At 39.2% G+C, this 18,682-nt stretch overlaps 1 protein-coding gene across 1 annotated transcript; it reads left to right on the top strand.

The window, feature by feature from the left end:
• Window positions 1-1,612: 1,612 nt before the first annotated feature.
• LOC133463908 (solute carrier family 22 member 7-like) lies at window positions 1,613-18,307 on the top strand. The gene is made up of 9 exons (XM_061745687.1): window positions 1,613-2,085; window positions 4,343-4,446; window positions 6,223-6,377; window positions 6,472-6,640; window positions 8,270-8,390; window positions 10,642-10,751; window positions 12,741-12,955; window positions 13,087-13,195; window positions 17,254-18,307. Exons 1-9 carry the CDS (start codon window positions 1,672-1,674, stop codon window positions 17,465-17,467), a joined length of 1,611 nt encoding a protein of 536 aa, XP_061601671.1. The 5' UTR covers window positions 1,613-1,671; the 3' UTR covers window positions 17,468-18,307.
• Window positions 18,308-18,682: the final 375 nt, after the last annotated feature.

The following is an 18,682-nucleotide window of genomic DNA, read 5'->3' on the forward strand; positions in this document are numbered from 1 at the left end:
CTCCAAAAAGTTTGAACAATGGGGCACAGCCAGAATAATTTGGGGAAATGTTGTACTTTTAGGAGTAGTTTTGAATCACTATACTTTTTACTTTTACTTGAGTAGATTTGTGAAGAAGAAACTGTTCCTCTTACTCTGCTACTTTAGGCTACGTTGAGCTGTTACTTTTCTTTTATCCCTTTTATCCACGTACGCGTCAATCTCATGACATCACTGGGGGATTCTTTGGGGAAAATGTTTGTTTTTGCATGTTTTGTCACATATAAAGACTCAAACACACACACAGAGTTTCTATGAGTTCATGGGCGTGTTCTAGTTCTGCCTTCGGAGCCTGGTTAAAAAAGAAAAGTACAGTTGAAGTGAACAGTGAAGTTTGAACATTTGCCTTTTAAAGAGCCGTTCATAGTTTCAGGATGAACAGATCCAAACCGGAGTGGATATCCAGCTTCCCCATCTTTATCTCTGTGTGATGTCACCCTCAGAAGTGAGCAGTGTAAAGTTTACAACTGCTTCCAAAAAAAAAGCTGATCTGACATAAAGAGGTGGGGATGTGGACATGACGAGGCCCCCGAGCAGCTGATCTGAGCACAACTATAACTGCATGCTTGAAAAGGGAGATGTTTACTGTAAATCTGGGAAATTTGGCCCAAAATGTTACAGACATTTCATTAAGACCTCGCGAAACTATGCACCTTATAACCATAAAAAAAATCTCAAGCCTTTGAAGAATTGCAGGTTTTATTACACTTAAAAAAAAAACGGGCACCAGAAAGAGATGTGTTCGCTGCTTCGGTGAACATGCACTGTAGTTACTTCTCCAATGTGTTATCTATCTAACAGCACACACTGTAATATTTCACAAGTTGACAGAGTCCAAAGGTGATAAAGAAGTTAATGATCAGATTGCATGTTAAAAATTTGGCTTTTTTTTTTACCAAACAAAAGTGATAAACTCTGTTGTAATGTAATCCTCTGTTTAGCCAAATTCCTTATTCATAAAAATAGATATTTAAAGTCGTCCCCCAAATTTTTTGTTTTTTTAAAATGAATTTGGATTATATTTAAAACCTTTAAAACTAATAACTGAAACAAAAGCACAAAAATGTATGAAGTGTTAAGACATTTTCCCACTGACTTAGAAGACTGATATCATTACTTAGACTTTGTTGTATTATTTTACTTAAATGTCATGTATTTAATTTATTTATTATTGTGTGTACCTTATTTTCATATTATATTACTGTTTAATTGTCATCATGGGACACAGTGTCCCATCTACTGTTCCCTTTATCAACCTCGTCTCGATTACAAATGTATTTGTATGGAATGTGTATTTGCCATCTGTATCTGTATCTGTATCTGTATCTGTATCTGTTTGTTTTATAATGAACCTTTGACACGAATAAAAAAAAAAATCACACTCCGCTTGAAGGCTGATTTATGGTTCCGCGTTACACCAACGCAGAGCTACGGCGTAGGGTACGCGGCGACGCACACCGTACGGTGTGCGTCGCCGCGTAACCTACGCCGTAGGCTCAACGCGGACCATAAATTAGGCTTTACGCTCCGCTTCATCCGCAGGTGCGTGCTTGACTGCTCCTAACAACTGATTAATACAGTTTTTATTCCACAGAGCTCTGTTCTTGCAGGAGCCTTTTGCAAACCTTGAAGATGAGGTTTGAGAGTATTCTGGAGGAGATTGACGGCTTCGGGCTGTTCCAGCTGGTGATCATGGTGCTGCTGGTGACCCCCCGGGTCGTGCTGCCCTGCCACTACCTGCTCAGCAACTTCATCGCCGCGGTGCCCGCTCACCGCTGCGACCTGCGCGCCCTGGAGGACGGAGGCCTGTTCGGGAACCTCACCCAGGACCAGCAGCTGCTGGTGGGCATCCCTGCAGCTGCAGGAGAGAGCGGGGAGCCGCAGTCCTGCCACATGTTTGCAGAGCCGCACTTCCAGCTCCTCTACAACGGATCCGGGGGCCCCGGCGGCCCCGGCGGCCCCGGGGGCGCGGAGCCCCGCACGGAGCAGTGCCAGAGCGGATGGGTTTATGACAACTCCACCTTCACCTCCACCATAGCAACAGAGGTAAAAAAAAAATCAGGCAAATTAAATAAATAAAATAATAAAATAAATTAAATTTTATAAAAAAAATAGCTTAAATTAAAATAATGTTAAAGCCAATTCAAGTACTTTAATAAATAAAATAAATAAAATGATAACAGAATAAAAAAAAAAATTAAGCACATTGTAGCACAAAATTTCAAGCCTTTGCATTTTTCTTTTTTAACCAGGCTCCGCAGGCAGAACTAGAACAAGCCCATGAACTCATAGAAACTGTGTGTGTGTGTGTGTGTGTGTGTGTGTGTGTGTGTGTGTGTGTGTGTGTGTGTGTGTGTGTGTGTGTGTGTGTGTGTGTGTGTGTGTGTGTGTAAATGTGACAAAACATGCAAAAACAAACATTTTTCCCAAAGAATCACCCAGTGATGTCATGAGATTGACACATAAGCGGGGGGATAAAAGAAAAGTAACAGATCAATGTAGCCTAATGCGGAGTAAGAGGAACAGTTTCTTCTTCTGAAATCTACTCAAGTAAAAGTAAAAAGTATAGTGATTCAAAACTACTCCTAAAAGTACAAAATTTCCCCAAACTTACTCAAGTAAATGTAACGGAGTAAATGTAACTCGTTACTACCCACCTACATCAAATAAATCAAAACACAAAAATAAAGAACAGTTTTCTGAACTTATCAATATGACTCTGTCCTTCACAGGATAAGTAAAATGGAGCACTGCAAAAACTCAAAATCTTAACAAGAATATTTGTCTAATTTCTAGTTAAAATGTCTAATTTTAGTAAAAAAAAATCTCATTACACTTAAAACAAGACTCATCACTGGAAAAAACAACAATTTCCACCTGTTTCAAGTATTTTCACTTAAAAAAAGTAGAAAAATCTGCCAGTGGAACAAGATTTTTTTTGCTTGTAATAAGAAGATAAATCTTGTCCCACTGGCAGATTTTTCTACTTATTTCAAGTGAAAACTTACTTGAAACAGGTGAAAATTGTCAAATAAGTTATTTTTCTGGTGATGACTCTAAATGTTGAAATAGCAGTAAAACCACATTCATTGATGAAATGACATAAGGGATGGAAAGGGGGGATGGCAGTTTTACAGGGGGGATGATTTGGACTGTTTTTATTTCAGGGGGAATGCCATTTATCAAAATTAAGTTGACTTTAAAAAGAAAAAAACGAAAAAAAAGGAAAGAAGAAAAAAGAAAAAAAGACTTGCAAAAATTAAGTTGACTTTACTTGCAAATGAATTTTGTACATACTAAAAGTTGAGTAGTTTATACAAAGACTAGTCTTTCTTGATCTACTGTACATAAAAAATCTCTTCTTCATAAAAGTCTTGTTTTTTGAACAAATGCAGATTAAGATTAAGTTCAAAACTAGATGTATTCATGTAAAGCAACAAACTTAATTTTTAATTGTTAATATCACAGATTTAAACATGTTATATTTACATGCGCTTAGATTTATTTTTTTCAGTGTGGAGGGGCAGGTGCTGAAATTTAGAAAGGGACATATGGAACACGACTTTAACACTTTCTGACAATAACTTTGTTACATTTTTTATTTTGTTTATTTTATTTTGTTTCACACAAATACAAGGATGAAGAAAAAAAAAACAAAACAACAAGAAAAAAAATGTGTGAGGGGTGGTTAGAAGCCTAGAAGGATTCATTTATGCTGCCTATAGTATAAAGTAACATTTGTTACTTTGTTACATTACAATACAACACACTGTTGTGTGTTGTATTGTAATACCTTACCCACGACAAATACTCCATATTATAATAACAAACTAAAACTAATACTGAAACTAATGGAAATTAATGGAAAAATGCATGCTTAAGTACCAAAATAAACTTAATCAATACTAAATATCATAAACAAAAACGTGTGTTCCCAAAACAAAACCACAAAAACCAACTAAATAATAAATGATTAAATAATGCAAAAGTGACAAATAGCTCCAACATTCTATTTTTCCATTGATTAAATGTCCAGATTCATATTAAAATACAGCTAATGGTTTCTGTAACTGCTCCAGATGTGTTAAAAGCTTTGTTTGAACAGATATAACTCCCTGTGTCTGTGGACTGGATGTGCATTGTTAAAATGATCGGTAGCTTTGTTGTCGTGCAGTTGTCTAAATAAATCCCACTGCAGGTTTGAAGACTGAGCGTGTGCTCCTAAAACAGCAGTCTGAACCAATCATTGAATCCATGAATCAGTCTGAATTCATCATTCTGTGTCTGGGATTTGATTTTTCAGTGGGACCTCGTCTGTGATAGGAAGAGTCTGACCAAAGCCACCAGCACCATCTTCTTCTTTGGAGTGATGTTGGGATCCATCACCTTTGGATACGTCTGTGATAAGTATGGAAACTAATCGTTATCATTTAAATGAGATTCATTAAATATTGTTCAACAGTCACCATCCATCCATCCATCCATCCATCCATCCATCCATCCATCCATCCATCCATCCATCCATCCATCCATCCATCCATCCATCCATCCATCCATCCATCCATCCATCTAATCGCCCTTGGAAGAACTCTTAATGGTGCAGTTACTAGAAACTGCAGTTATAAGGTCTGAAACATTGACTGATGAACTTTGTCTTCTTGCTCAACTCCCTTTTGTCCTCGTCATTGTGGATGAAGAAGACCCCAAACAGCTGCTCATTTATAACCCGTAGTGGGGAATCCATCCTTTTCCAACTGGGGACTGCAGATTTATGGCTTTTCCACTAGTACCTACTCAGCTCGGCTTGATTCCACTCGGTTTGGTTCTTTCCACCAGGGGTCTAATGTGCCGAGTAGATACTTTTCTGCATCTATTCTGCAGAGGTTCTAAGCGGCTGAGTCTGGCTGTATCTGACGTCATCACACTACAGACCACCGATTGGTCGGGGGGTTGGAGTCAGACGTCTGAGTCAGGATGTGACATCAGTGAAAGAGCAACTGGTGGCTTATTGTTAATTTTATTCGACAGGCACAAAAGTCTGTTTCTGATCCAACTCTGAGGTGCAGATGTTCATAAACCTGGTGCTGAGGAGAGAATTAAAAAGGGATCTAGACGGGAGATAAGGAATTACCAGATCTACCAGGAGCTCTGTCTCTTCATAGCTGCTCACAACTCCAGCTGACTTTTCAGCAGCACAGAGACAAACAAACAAAAATTAAAAAGCGTCGCCGCTTGAGGCTTCTCTCATTCTCATTTTTTAACTTGATATTGAACACAAGCCACAGATCCAGCAGCACATCTATCATCTCCTCTAGGTTCTACATCTTTAGTGTTGTTTTCTTATTTGTTTAGATCACAATCAAATACGTCACAGCAGCTTCTCCAACCTCCTACTTCTGATCTGGGTATTGAATTGTTATGGAAAAGAAACCAGGCCGATTTGAGCTGAACAGAGCAGAGTAGGTGCTAGTGGAAAAGTGCCATTAATCTCTTTGTCCTCTTATGCTCCATGAGAAGTACTTTTCTCTTGAACACTAACAAATGGCGCTTTTCCACTAGTACCTATCAGCGCGCCTCGACTCGGCACGCCTCGTTTGTTTTTAAACACCCAGATCAGAAGTAGGAGTTTGGAGTGAAGCTGCTGTGACGTATTTGATTGTGTGATTGTGTGATGAAGACAACACCACTAAAGATGTAGAACCTGGAGGAGATGATAGATGTGCTGCTGGGTCTGTGGCTTGTGTTTGATATCAAGTTAAATAATGAGAGAGTGAGAAGCTTCAAGCAGCGACGCTTTTTTTAAAATTTTGTTTGTGTTGGCGCTGCTGAAAAGTCAGCTGGAGCCGTGAGCAGCTATGAAGAGACAGAGTTCCTGGTAGATCTGGTCGTTCCTTATCGTCCGTCTAGATCCCTTTTTAATTCTCTCCTCAGCACCAGCTTTATGAACATCTGACCCTCAGAGTTGGATCATGAAACAGACTTTTGTGCTGCCATTGCTTGTTGAATAAAATGAGGAAGCCGTGAGGGGGCTGGGGCAGAACTGTTCATCTTGGTTTTGACATTCAGCTCTCCACCAGACTGCTCTCTCCTGCCAGAGACTCTCTGGGATCTGCTCGTAGTTGGAACAAAGGCCTCCGTTTGGAAGCTCCGTCTTCACTGACGTCCCTCCCATTCTTCCCGCAGGTATGGGCGGAGGAAGACTCTTCTGGCCTCCTACGTCACGTCCATGGTGTTTGGCATTTCCAGTGCGTTTTCAGACTCCTACATCCTGTTTTCTGTGCTGAGGTTCCTGACGGGGTTCAGTCTGACGGGCATCACCATCAACTCCGTGGTTCTCAGTGAGCGACGTTCAACAGACCCACTCGCTGTGAAGGTTGTAGCTCGTTGCTAGGGCTCAGAAGTGACTGCTGCTGACTTGTCCTCTGCTGGCAGGTATCGAGTGGGTGGACACGGGTCACAGGTCCACCATGGGCGTGATCGGCAGCCTGGCCTGGTCTGTGGGCAACATGCTGCTGGCTGGCCTCGCCTTCCTGGTGACGGACTGGAGGCTGCTGATGGTTACTGTCACCGCCCCGTTAGGACTGGCCGTTCTGACCTGGTGGTAGGAGAAATAAAACATAACCCCCCCTCATGTGACCTGATGGAGTTGCTGCTTCTGACTTTGTATTTAATTTACACCAGAACCATTCATTTTATCCAGATTCAGTAGATGACTTTATTCATAGAAGTCATGGCACTCTGGTATAAATACAATAAAAAGTACAATAGAATAAAATACTGAGGAAGAAAGGAAAGTAAGCAAGGCAAGTTTATTTGTATAGCACGGGGGTCGGCAACCCCGCGGCTCTTTACCGCTGCCCTAGTGGCTCCTGGAGCTTTTCTTCTTTTTTTTTTCTTTTTTTCTTCTTTTTTCCTTTTTTCTATTTTTTTTCTTTCCTTTTTCCTTTTCCTTTTTTTGACTTTTTTCTCGACATTTCGACTTTTTTCTTGAAATTGTACTTTCAACATTAATCTCGACATTTCGACTTTTTTCTGGAAATTTTGACTTTTTTCTCGACATTTTTGACTTTTTTCTCAGCATTTTGACTTTTTTCTCAGCATTTTGACTTTTTTCTCAGCATTTTGACTTTTTTCTCAGGATTGTACTTCAACATTAATCTTGACATTTCGACTTTTTTCTCGAAATTTTGACTTATATCTAGACATTTCCACTCTTTTCTAGAAGTGCATAATAAAAAACAAATCTTCCCCCAGTTATAACTAATATAGATACATACAGCATGTGTTGTCTTCATTCTAAGGCTGATACAAGACTTTTCTTTTTTTGCGGCTCCAGACATATTTGTTTTTTGTGTTTTTGGTCCAATATGGCTCTAAAACATTTTGGGTTGCCGACCCCTGGTATAGCACAATTCAACACAAGGTAATTCAAAGGGCTTTATATCAACATTAAAAGCGGCAAGACACAATTAAACAGTAAATAGCAAATAAAATGAAATAAAATGATAAGAAAAGAGGTAAGATAATAAAAAGCAAAAGTTGTTAAAAAGTAAGGGCAGTAGAATACAGCAGGTACATCTCATTCTTAAAATGGCAAGAATTATGTTTCTATACGGTCAAAACGTACAAAGACCGGGTCAAATACAGTATTACAAAAGTAATCTGTGCCGATTCGTACGGTGAATCAAACCAATTTGACAATTCTACGTCACAATGCCTGCATTCAGGGCTTATCCATTACTTTGCACGGTTTTCAAAAATCATAAGTATTAATAAGAGTATGCTTAAATAAAAAATAAAATGATAAGAAAAGAGGTAAAATAATAAAAATCACAAGTTGTTAAAAAATAAATAAAAGTAAATAAGATAAAAACACAGAATGGAACAAGGACACTTGAAAAACACAAGATAAAAAGTGTTAACATATACAAAGTATAATCAGCTGACGAATCAAAGAGCAGCAAAAACAAGACACTTCAGTCAGAAGTTTACTAGTGATGCTGTCGGAAAGTAGACATGAAAGCACTTAAACGTATCCTTTTACTAATCTTCTATTTCTCATAGACGCCCTAAATTGAAAGTAATTATATTTGAGTCTCTGCTTATTATTATTGTTGTAACAGATGTCATATAAATAAAACTGAATGAATCTGACTTCCCAATAATTATCATGTTTAACGAACAAACATGTTTTTTAGTTGTTATTATTTATTGTCATTGATTATTGCAGGTGGGTTCCTGAATCTGCCCGGTGGCTTCTAGTCAACGGTCAAGTGGAACAGGCCCAGTTTTACCTTGAGAAATGTGCAAAGTTGAACAAAAGACCAAAGTTGTCCCTTTCAAAACTTGAGGTAAGTTGATGCTGAATGCATTCAAAGCCACTTTTTACAAAACATCAAGTGATGTACTTGTGTATTCTGAAGTCAGAGCAAAGAAGACATCAAACAGAACATTCAGATTTTGTTGTACTTCAGAAAAATGTGATGAAACAACTCAGAGAATGATTAAAACAACTCCCAAGTAAATGAAACCAGGTTTGAGTGTCCTATTAAAATGCGTTCAGAGTGTTTTCTTCTCTGGGACGAGTCTTCTGAGACCCGGGAACGAGTTCTCTGCAGATATTAAAACACCTTCACCTAAATCGTGGACGTCTCCCGTCGATGGCGGGGCCACGTCCTCCAACAATCCTCCAACAATCCTCCAACAATCCTCCAACAATCCTCCAACAATCCTCCAACAATCCTCCAACAATCCTCCAACAACCCTCCAACAATCCTCCAACAATCCTACAACAACCCTCCAACAATCCTCCAACAATCCTACAACAACCCTCCAACAATCCTCCAACAATCCTCCAACAATCCTCCAACAATCCTCCAACAATCCTCCAACAATCCTCCAACAATCCTCCAACAATCCTCCAACAATCCTCCAACAATCCTCCAACAATCCTCCAACAACCCTCCAACAATCCTCCAACAATCCTACAACAACCCTCCAACAATCCTCCAACAATCCTCCAACAATCCTCCAACAATCCTCCAACAATCCTCCAACAACCCTCCAACAATCCTCCAACAATCCTCCAACAATCCTCCAACAATCCTCCAACAACCCTCCAACAATCCTCCAACAATCCTACAACAACCCTCCAACAATCCTCCAACAATCCTCCAACAATCCTCCAACAATCCTCCAACAATCCTCCAACAACCCTCCAACAATCCTCCAACAATCCTCCAACAATCCTCCAACAATCCTCCAACAATCCTCCAACAATCCTCCAACAATCCTCCAACAATCCTCCAACAATCTTCCAACAATCCTCCAACAATCCTCCAACAATCCTCCAACAATCTGGCCCAGATGTGGATGCAGTGGGCATCGAGAGGGGGAGAGGGGGTTCATCCAGATGTTACAAACTGTGGCAGTGGTGCAGTCATCAGTCCCAGCTGGGAGATGGTTGCAGTAATGCAGTGTTTCCTCAACTCTATTCCTCTGCAGAAAACAACCATTGTTTTGCTGCACCTTCGATCTCTCACCTCTGCAGTGTGATGGTGCCTCGATACACAATTAATCCAAGGAGTTGATTCTTTAAAGAGTGACTAAATACCCTTAAACTCCAGAGACAGCCTTGGTCAACTAGGCCCATCAATCCAGCGAGCATAAGTCCATTTCTAGTAGCTGGTGTGTTAAACATCTGCAGCGCCACGTTTCAGTTTTGCTCCTCACAAATTATGTCCACTTTTTCTCCTCATTATTCCTTTGTATTGTAAATGACCCCTGCAAGGTCATTTTATTGCTACTTATTTATTTATTTATTTTTTATTTATTCCGATCATGCAAACAGAAAAAAGCTAAACTAAACTAAACTAAAGCATATTCCATAACCAGAAAGGAGCAGGAAGAAGACAATCTTATTATACCTGCCTCTCCCTCAAAACAAAATTGAACAATAATAGATGGTCTGCACAATTACAATAACTCAGTTAACATCACAAAAAAAAGGAAAACAAAAAAATCAAAGATAGATTGTCTGTCTCCATACGCATATGTTATAAATCTTAACTCTTTCATTGATACATTGCTATTTTTTTCTCTTTACATTTTTTTTAAACTGAAATATGTTTATACAGCCCTTTAAATCCTCATGTAATGAACTCCATAACTTAATTCCAACAACAGAAACGCTCATCTGCTTTAACGTTGTTTGGGCAAATAGATGTTTAAAATTAAATTTTCTTCGACTATCCTCATTATTTGAACTGAAAGTAAACATGTATTGTACATTTTCTGGTAATGCTTACTTGACATAACTCCTCGTTACATCATTGGGTCTGATTTGAGATACTTCCTATAAAACACCACATGTGAACCCAACCTGTGAAAGTCAATTAGTTTTGCCCCCCTGTGACTTTAATGTCTTGTACACTCTTGGCCGCTAGAGGGCAGCAGAACCAGACGTGTTCAAATCCTCAGGACGGTTTGGCTTGATTTTCTTTGAAACTCTGTTGATTTATTTATAACGCAGTAATCTAGTAAGGTACCTATCGCATTTGTCTCTGCATGACACCTAAAATGATTCCCTTTTATTCCCTCCAGGCTCTTTCCAACACAGAGATGCTGGAGAAGCAGGACACAAACTACAACTACTTTCATCTCATCAAAACCCCTAAAATGAGGCGGATGACGTTACTGTTAGGGGTCGTGTGGTGGGTATCCCCTCAAAAATACGCTCAAAGATAACAGAAATTATAAATCACCTTCAGTGATTGACTTAACCCTTGTGCTGTCTTTGGGTCAAGGGAGGGTGAAGGGAGAAAAGAAGGAATAAAGGAAAGAAGGAAGTAAGGAAGAAAGGAGAAAAGAAGGAAGGAAATAGGAAAGGGAGTAAGGAAGGGAGAAAAGATGGAAGGGAGGAAAGAAGGAAGTAAGGAAGAAAGGAGAAAAGAAGGAAGGAAGTAGGAAAGGGAGTAAGGAAGGGAGAAAAGATGGAAGGGAGGAAAGAAGGAAGTAAGGAAGAAAGGAGAAAAGAAGGAAGGAAGTAGGAAAGGGAGTAAGGAAGGGAGAAAAGATGGAAGGAAGGAAGGGAGAAAAGATGGAAGGAAGGAAGGAAAGAAGGAAGTAAGGAAGAAAGGAGAAAAGAAGGAAGGACGTAGGAAAGGGAGTAAGGAAGGGAGAAAAGATGGAAGGAAGGAAGGGAGAAAAGATGGAAGGAAGGAAGGAAAGAAGGAAGTAAGGAAGAAAGGATAAAAGAAGGAAGGAAGTAGGAAAGGGAGTAAGGAAGGAAGAAAAGATGGAACGGAGGAAAGAAGGAAGGAAGGAAGGAAGGAGAAAAGAAGGGAGGAAGTAGGAAAGGGAGTAAGGAAGGGAGAAAAGATGGAACCGAGGAAGGGAGAAAAGATGGAAGGAAGGAAAGAAGGAAGTAAGGAAGAAAGGAGAAAAGAAGGAAGGAAGTAGGAAAGGGAGTAAGGAAGGGAGAAAAGATGGAACAGAGGAAGGGAGAAAAGATGGAAGGAAGGAAAGAAGGAAGTAAGGAAGAAAGGAGAAAAGAAGGAAGGAAGTAGGAAAGGGAGTAAGGAAGGGAGAAAAGATGGAAGGGAGGAAAGAAGGAAGTAAGGAAGAAAGGAGAAAAGAAGGAAGGAAGTAGGAAAGGGAGTAAGGAAGGGAGAAAAGATGGAAGGGAGGAAAGAAGGAAGTAAGGAAGAAAGGAGAAAAGAAGGAAGGAAGTAGGAAAGGGAGTAAGGAAGGGAGAAAAGATGGAAGGGAGGAAAGAAGGAAGTAAGGAAGAAAGGAGAAAAGAAGGAAGGAAGTAGGAAAGGGAGTAAGGAAGGGAGAAAAGATGGAAGGGAGGAAAGAAGGAAGAAAGGAGAAAAGAAGGAAGGACGTAGGAAAGGGAGTAAGGAAGGGAGAAAAGATGGAAGGAAGGAAGGGAGAAAAGATGGAAGGAAGGAAAGAAGGAAGTAAGGAAGAAAGGATAAAAGAAGGAAGGATGTAGGAAAGGGAGTAAGGAAGGGAGAAAAGATGGAAGGAAGGAAGGAAAGAAGGAAGGAAGGAAGAAAGGAGAAAAGAAGGAAGGAAGTAGGAAAGGGAGTAAGGAAGGGAGAAAAGATGGAAGGAAGGAAGGGAGAAAGGAAAAAAGAAGGAAGGAAGTAGGAAAGGGAGTAAGGAAGGGAGAAAAGATGGAAGGAAGGAAGGGAGAAAAGATGGAAGGAAGGAAGGAAAGAAGGAAGTAAGGAAGAAAGGAGAAAAGAAGGAAGGATGTAGGAAAGGGAGTAAGGAAGGGAGAAAAGATGGAAGGGAGGAAAGAAGGAAGAAAGGAGAAAAGAATGAAGGAAGTAGGAAAAGGAGTAAGGAAGGGAGAAAAGATGGAAGGAAGGGAGAAAAGGAAAGAAGGGAGGGAGGAAGGAATGGAGAAAAGGAAAAAAAGAAGGGAGGGAAGAAGGAAGGAATGGATAAAATAAGGAAAGAAGGAAGGAAAAGCAAAGAAGGTAATAAAGTAACGAATGACGGAAGGGATGTTGGAAGAAAAAGGAGTAAAGGAGGGTAAAAAAGAAGGAAAAGAGGAAAGGAAGAAGGAAGGAGAGAGCATGGCAGGAGGAAAGAAGGATAGAAGAATTGGGTCATTGTGACCCAAAGACAGCACAAGGGTTAACAGACATGTTACAGCAGCTACAATGATTGATTTCTTTATTTTGCAGGTATGGCATTGCCTCCACGTATTATGCAATCAGTCTGAACATCACGGGCTTTGGTTTGAACGTGTACCTCACGCACTTCATCTATTCAGCTGTAGAAGTTCCTGCCAAGCTGATGATTTATTGTTTGCTCAACATCGTTGGACGGCGGAAGTGTCAGTCAGGGACCATGATACTTACAGGAGTCTGCGTCGCTATCAACATCTTTCTCCCCAAAGGTCTTCACTATTTTACAGAAGTTTCAGCAAACATCTAGTTTGATTCATCCCAGCACTTCATTTAGGAGTGATTTACGTAGTGTTTCATATTAATTAAGCATACCCTGGAAGGATTGTCGTTCCTCTTTCAGGTCTGTGGCATGTGCGTTCTGTTATTGCCATTCTGGGAAAAGGTCTTTCAGAAGCCGCTTTCACGACCGGTTTCCTCTACACAACCGAGCTGTACCCCACAGTCATCAGGTCAGTGTGTCAGAGAAACTCTCCCTTTTATGTGACCGCAACCAGTACTCGAGTTGTAAAAAAAAATCAGGGGGGGTGGTGGATTTGATCATATGGGGACAGATAATTCGTGCTGATTACAAATAATATAATATATTACAAATAATAGCAGTGACCAAAACACCTGCAGAAATACTGCAGGAATGACATAGCAGCAGTTAAATGCAGCCTTCTGTAAGCTTTAAATATCCACTGGGCTTACATCAAATACATCAAAACACAACAATAAAAAACACTTTTCTGAACTTATCAATATGACTCTGTCCTTCACAGGATAAGTAAAATGGATCACTGCAAAAACTCAAAATCTTAACAAGAATATTTGTCTTATTTCTAGTTAAAATTTCTCATTTTAGTAAAGAAATCTCATTACATTAAAAACAAGACTCATCACTGGAAAAAACAACAATATTCCCCTGTTTCAAGTACATTTTCACTTGAAATAAGTAGAAAAATCTGTCAGTGGAACAAGATTTTATTGCTTGTAATGAGAAGATAAATCTTGTCCCACTGGCAGATTTTCCTACTTATTTCAAGTGAAAATTTACTTGAAACAGGTGAAAATTGTCAAATAAGTTATTTTTCTGGTGTTATTTTTCTGGTGATGACTCTAAATGTTGAAATAGGAGTAAAACCACATTCATTGATGAAATGACATAAGGGATGGAAAGGGGGGATGGCAGTTTTACTGGGGGGATGATTTTGACTGTTTTTATTTCAGGGGGGGATGCCATCCCCCCTCATCCCCCCTCATCCCCCCTCAACTCCATTACCGACCGCAACACTCTTGAGCTGAGAGCTGTTACAGAAACCCAGCCAGACCAATTTTGTGAAGGTTGTTGGAGAGTTTGAGCATTTTTAGAGGGAAACCCTGATAAAGTTTTGGATAAGGATGACCTATGTTAAAACTGCAAAAGGAAGCAGTGGCTTTCGGGGGGCGCGCCCTCTCTGCGTGCTCTTGTTTTGATCAGATATATACGCTCTTTTGAGATTCAGATTAACTGAAGATATTGATTACAGTGGTGGAGAATAACTTGGGACCTTCACTCAAGTACTGTCGTAAAGTACGGCTACGAATACTCCTACTACACTGGAGCATTTCAGTTTTATTTTATGACATACTTTGACTCCTAAACATTCACTTAAAAGCTTTAGATAGAAGCTACTTTTGAGATGATTAAATGCATGATATTAAAACAAACAAAAAATCTAATTCAATTCAATTTTATTTATATAGCATCTATTACAACAGAAATTGTCTCTAGGATCTTTCCAGAGACCAGAACATGATCCCTGAGCAATTATTACATAAACAATGGCAGGTAAAAACTCCCCTAGTGGGAGAAAAACCTTAAACCAAACAGTGGCAAGAAAAGCTCCCCTTTAGGAGGGAAGAAACCTGGACCAGGACCTGGATCATAAGGGGGTAGAAACCTGGACCAGGACCTGGATCATAAGGGGGAACCTCCTGCTGAAGAGCAGCTGGACAGAGCAGGAAAAGAGAGAACAGACAGAGAGAATGAAGAACAGAGAGAGTACAGACAACAAGGCAAGGGCAAGGCAAGGCAAGGCAAATTTATTTATATAGCACAATTCAACACAAGGTAATTCAAAGTGCTTTACATTGACATTAAAAGCGGCAAGACATAATAACAAATGGGTAAGAATAAGAAAAGAAGTAAAATAATAAAAAGCACAAGCTGTTAAAAAAAAATAAGGGCAGTAGAGTACAGCAGGTTTAATTTAAGAGTACACTTCAGTAAACAGTAATGTTTTTAACCCTGATTTAAAGGCGCTGACAGTTGGAGCAGACCTCAGGTCTACAGGAAGTTTGTTCCACCGGTGAGGAGCAGAATAACTGAACGCTGCCTCACCTTGCTTGGTTCTGGTTCTTGGGAACCACAACAAACCAGATCCAGAAGACCTAAGGGGTCTGGGAGCTTCATAGGAACTAACAGATCAACCATGTATTTTGGTCCAAGACCATTCAGGTCTTTGTAGACCAGCAGTAAGATTTTAAACTCTATCCTTTGACTCACTGGAAGCCAGTGTAGTGATTTCATGACCGGTGTAATATGGTCCAGTTTCCTGGTGTTTGTAAGGACTCTGGCGGCAGCGTTCTGGATCAGCTGCAGCTGCCTGATTGATTTCTTGTTAAGGCCTGTAAAGATGCCATTGCAATAATCCAACCTACTGAAAATGAATGCATGAATAAGTTTTTCCATGTCTTGTTTAGACAGAATACCCTTAATTCTAGCAATGTTTTTTAGGTGGTAAAAGGCAGATTTGGTGATAAACTTTAAATGGCTGTTGAAGTTCAGGTCTGAGTCAATAATTACACCAAGATTTCTGGCTTGATTCGTAGCTGTCAATGACATGGAGCCAAGGTGAGCGCTGATCTTTTCCCTTTCATTTTTAGGGCCAAAAATTATCACCTCCGTCTTTTCTGCATTTAGCTGGAGAAAATTCTGGCACATCCACTCATTGATTTGGTGAATACAATTACACAATGAGAGTAGGGGACTGTAGTCATGTGGTGACCCTGAAATATAAAGCTGTGTGTCATCCGCATAAGTATGGTAGGAAATGTTGTGATGTTCCATAATCTGAGCTAGGGGTAGCATATAGATGTTGAATAGAAGCGGTCCGAGTATAGACCCTTGAGGAACCCCACATGTGATCTTGGTTCTCTCAGACTCATGGTTTCCTATTGACACAAAAAAGTCCCTATCTTGTAAGTAAGATTTAAACCATTGAAGCACAGTGCCGGTAAGTCCCACCCAACAGACAACAGATATATTGTCAAAGGTACAAAAGACACGATATATAATTAGTAATCATCTGGGTTTTACTTTTTAAATGTTTCAAAAATCTGTGACTTTTACTTATTTTTTCAGTATCTCCTACACAACATGTAATGTCTCTGACATTGTTTAAACAACTTTCATTTACTACATAGATGTCTAATAATAATATAACAATAATAACAGTTATAACTGATCCATCACTTATCAGCTCGATAAGCCTAGATGTCACAGGCGCATCATTTCTCTGTTTCTGCTAATGGTGCATTCAGTGAAAAATAGAAAAAAAGAATTTCCAATTCCGATTTGGAATATAAATCATTCAATGTTAAACATTTAGTAAATATTGTCTTGTAAAATATGTAATTCTGTTTTAAAACATGGTCTTAAACAATAAATATAAATGTGTTTACATCAAAACTCGGTACTGAAATACTCAATGAATGCATTAGTATAGCCTTTTTAAAAATCTACTGTTCTCATATTTACAAACCAATTATCTTTAAGTTATATTTTTCCACTCAAACTCCACATTTTGTGACAGCATGAGTTCTGGTTTTCCTTTTCTTTTTCTTTTTTAAACAAAAAAGTACAACGTCTCTGGCTTTACATAAGTAAAGGATTTTAACTGGTTCATCCACTGGTGGTTAAGTTAGAAGGAACAAATAAGTTTCAATTTTCTGGCAAGGCAATACAAATTCAGAGGGTTTAACACTCTAAAGCCTGAATTACAGGACTGTCTCAGAAAATTAGAATATTGTGATAAAGTTCTTTATTTTCTGTAATGCAATAAAAAAACAAAAATGTCATACATTCTGGATTCATTACAAATCAACTGAAATATTGCAAGCCTTTTATTATTTTAATATAGCTGATTATGGCTTACAGTTTAAGATTAAGATTCCCAGAATATTCTAATTTTTTGAGATATTTGAGTTTTCTTAAGCTGTAAGCCATGATCAGCAATATTAAAATAATAAAAGGCTTGCAATATTTCAGTTGATTTGTAATGAATCCAGAATGTATGACATTTTTGTTTTTGTAATTGCATTACAAAAAATCACAATATTCTAATTTTCTGAGACAGTCTTGTATGGTCTGCGTTAAATCGACGCAGAACTACGTGCGTCGCCGCGTACCATACGCCGTAGGCTCTGCGTCGGTGAACGCGGACTATAAATCAGCCTTAATAAGGACAAGTGCGTGTGTTTCCAGACAGAACGCGTTGGGCTACACCAGCTTCATGAGCCGGGTGGGAGTGTCGGTGGCTCCTCTCATCCTGATGCTGGAGGACTTCTGGACGCCTCTTCCTCAGGTCATCACCTGCTCAGTGGCCCTTGTTTCCGGGCTGGTCGCCCTGCTGCTTCCAGAAACTCTGAACCTGAGACTGCCGGAGACTATTGATGACATTGAAAAACCAACCGTTTAAAGTCCCCCGTTGAACTGCAGGTTTAGTGGAGCTTTGGCGACATCTAGTGGACGCTTTGAGAATGACAGACGCTCCTCTATCAGAAACACATTGATTGACTTCGTTACACAATGTCCACTTTTTTATGTGCTTTGGAACACTGTTTACCTTTGATTGAAATAACAAACACATTAAATCATATGAGAAACAACCCAATATAAATTGATAGAAAACCAATAGAAATAAACTATTTCCTCTTTTAAGAAGCAATATAATGTTATAATGTATGTTATAGAAGTTATTTAAAAAATATTTAAAAGGCCTGCGCTGAGATTTTGAGGGGAACTGTGATGTAAAGTGATGTGTATTTAAGCTGTAAGTTGTGAAAATATTCAAATCATCCTGGTATTTTTCATTCATTTATTTTAATTTCAGAAGAAGTGCTGTCTCTTCTCATACTCCTGAGTCCTCAGGTATTTTCCTGGGAGCAAAGAACATGACAAGCTCTGATGTGTGATGAGAAGAGGAAAACAAAGATCATTTTTCTCTTCACTGGCTTTTGGAAATGTGGAAATAAAGTTTATGGAAGTACGAGCGCTGTTATCATGTCCAGAACAGCTTTTTCTACTTTTTATTTAGAAAAAACGGTAAATATGTGAGAATGTAAGAATTATTATACACAAAAAGATTATTTTTTTAATGTACAAAGTGGATAAAACACACTAGAGACTGGCTTGGCTACAATGTTATTTAGTTTCAGATATAAAGATATTTCTGCTCCTTTTCACTGCTCAATGAATGTGATGTATTGATATCATTTGATTACATATTAACACATTTTGAATAAAATGAAGGGAACTGTTGGGTTCATTTTCTACTGAAGAAGAAGAAGAAGAAGATTTTCTATAAGTGCAAACAATCATGAGCCAGCGTGCCAACATCTGCAGGGAAAGTCTCAGAGGACTTTAACCCACATCTGCAACGCTTAAAGTAACAGAATTATATGTGAACAAGCATTTTTTTTCACCGCACCGGGACAGCACATGACTTCCCCTCACATGATGCACCACGCATGTTCCTCATTCTGCTTTCTGTACTATCATGCATGTTTTTTCATTATTTGAGTGTGATGTTTTATGAGTTTTACAGTTTATAGTTTTATTTGGATCCCCATTAGCTGCAGAAAAACTGCAGCTATTCTTCCTGGGGTCCGACACATAATACACAGTACATTAC

The sequence above is a fragment of the Cololabis saira genome, chromosome 17 (genome assembly GCF_033807715.1).
Source record: "Cololabis saira isolate AMF1-May2022 chromosome 17, fColSai1.1, whole genome shotgun sequence".
Classification (NCBI taxonomy): Eukaryota; Metazoa; Chordata; class Actinopteri; order Beloniformes; family Belonidae; genus Cololabis; species Cololabis saira.

What these genes read in the sequence shown, in the direction of transcription:
- LOC133463908 (XM_061745687.1), top strand. Translation starts at nt 1,672, where the DNA reads ATGAGGTTTGAGAGTATTCTGGAGGAGATTGACGGCTTCGGGCTGTTC. An exon ending in CATCAACTCCGTGGTTCTCA is followed by an intron (nt 6,378 to 6,471) that starts GTGAGCGACGTT and finishes CTCTGCTGGCAG; the next exon opens with GTATCGAGTGGGTGGACACG. An exon ending in CTGGCCGTTCTGACCTGGTG is followed by an intron (nt 6,641 to 8,269) that starts GTAGGAGAAATA and finishes TGATTATTGCAG; the next exon opens with GTGGGTTCCTGAATCTGCCC.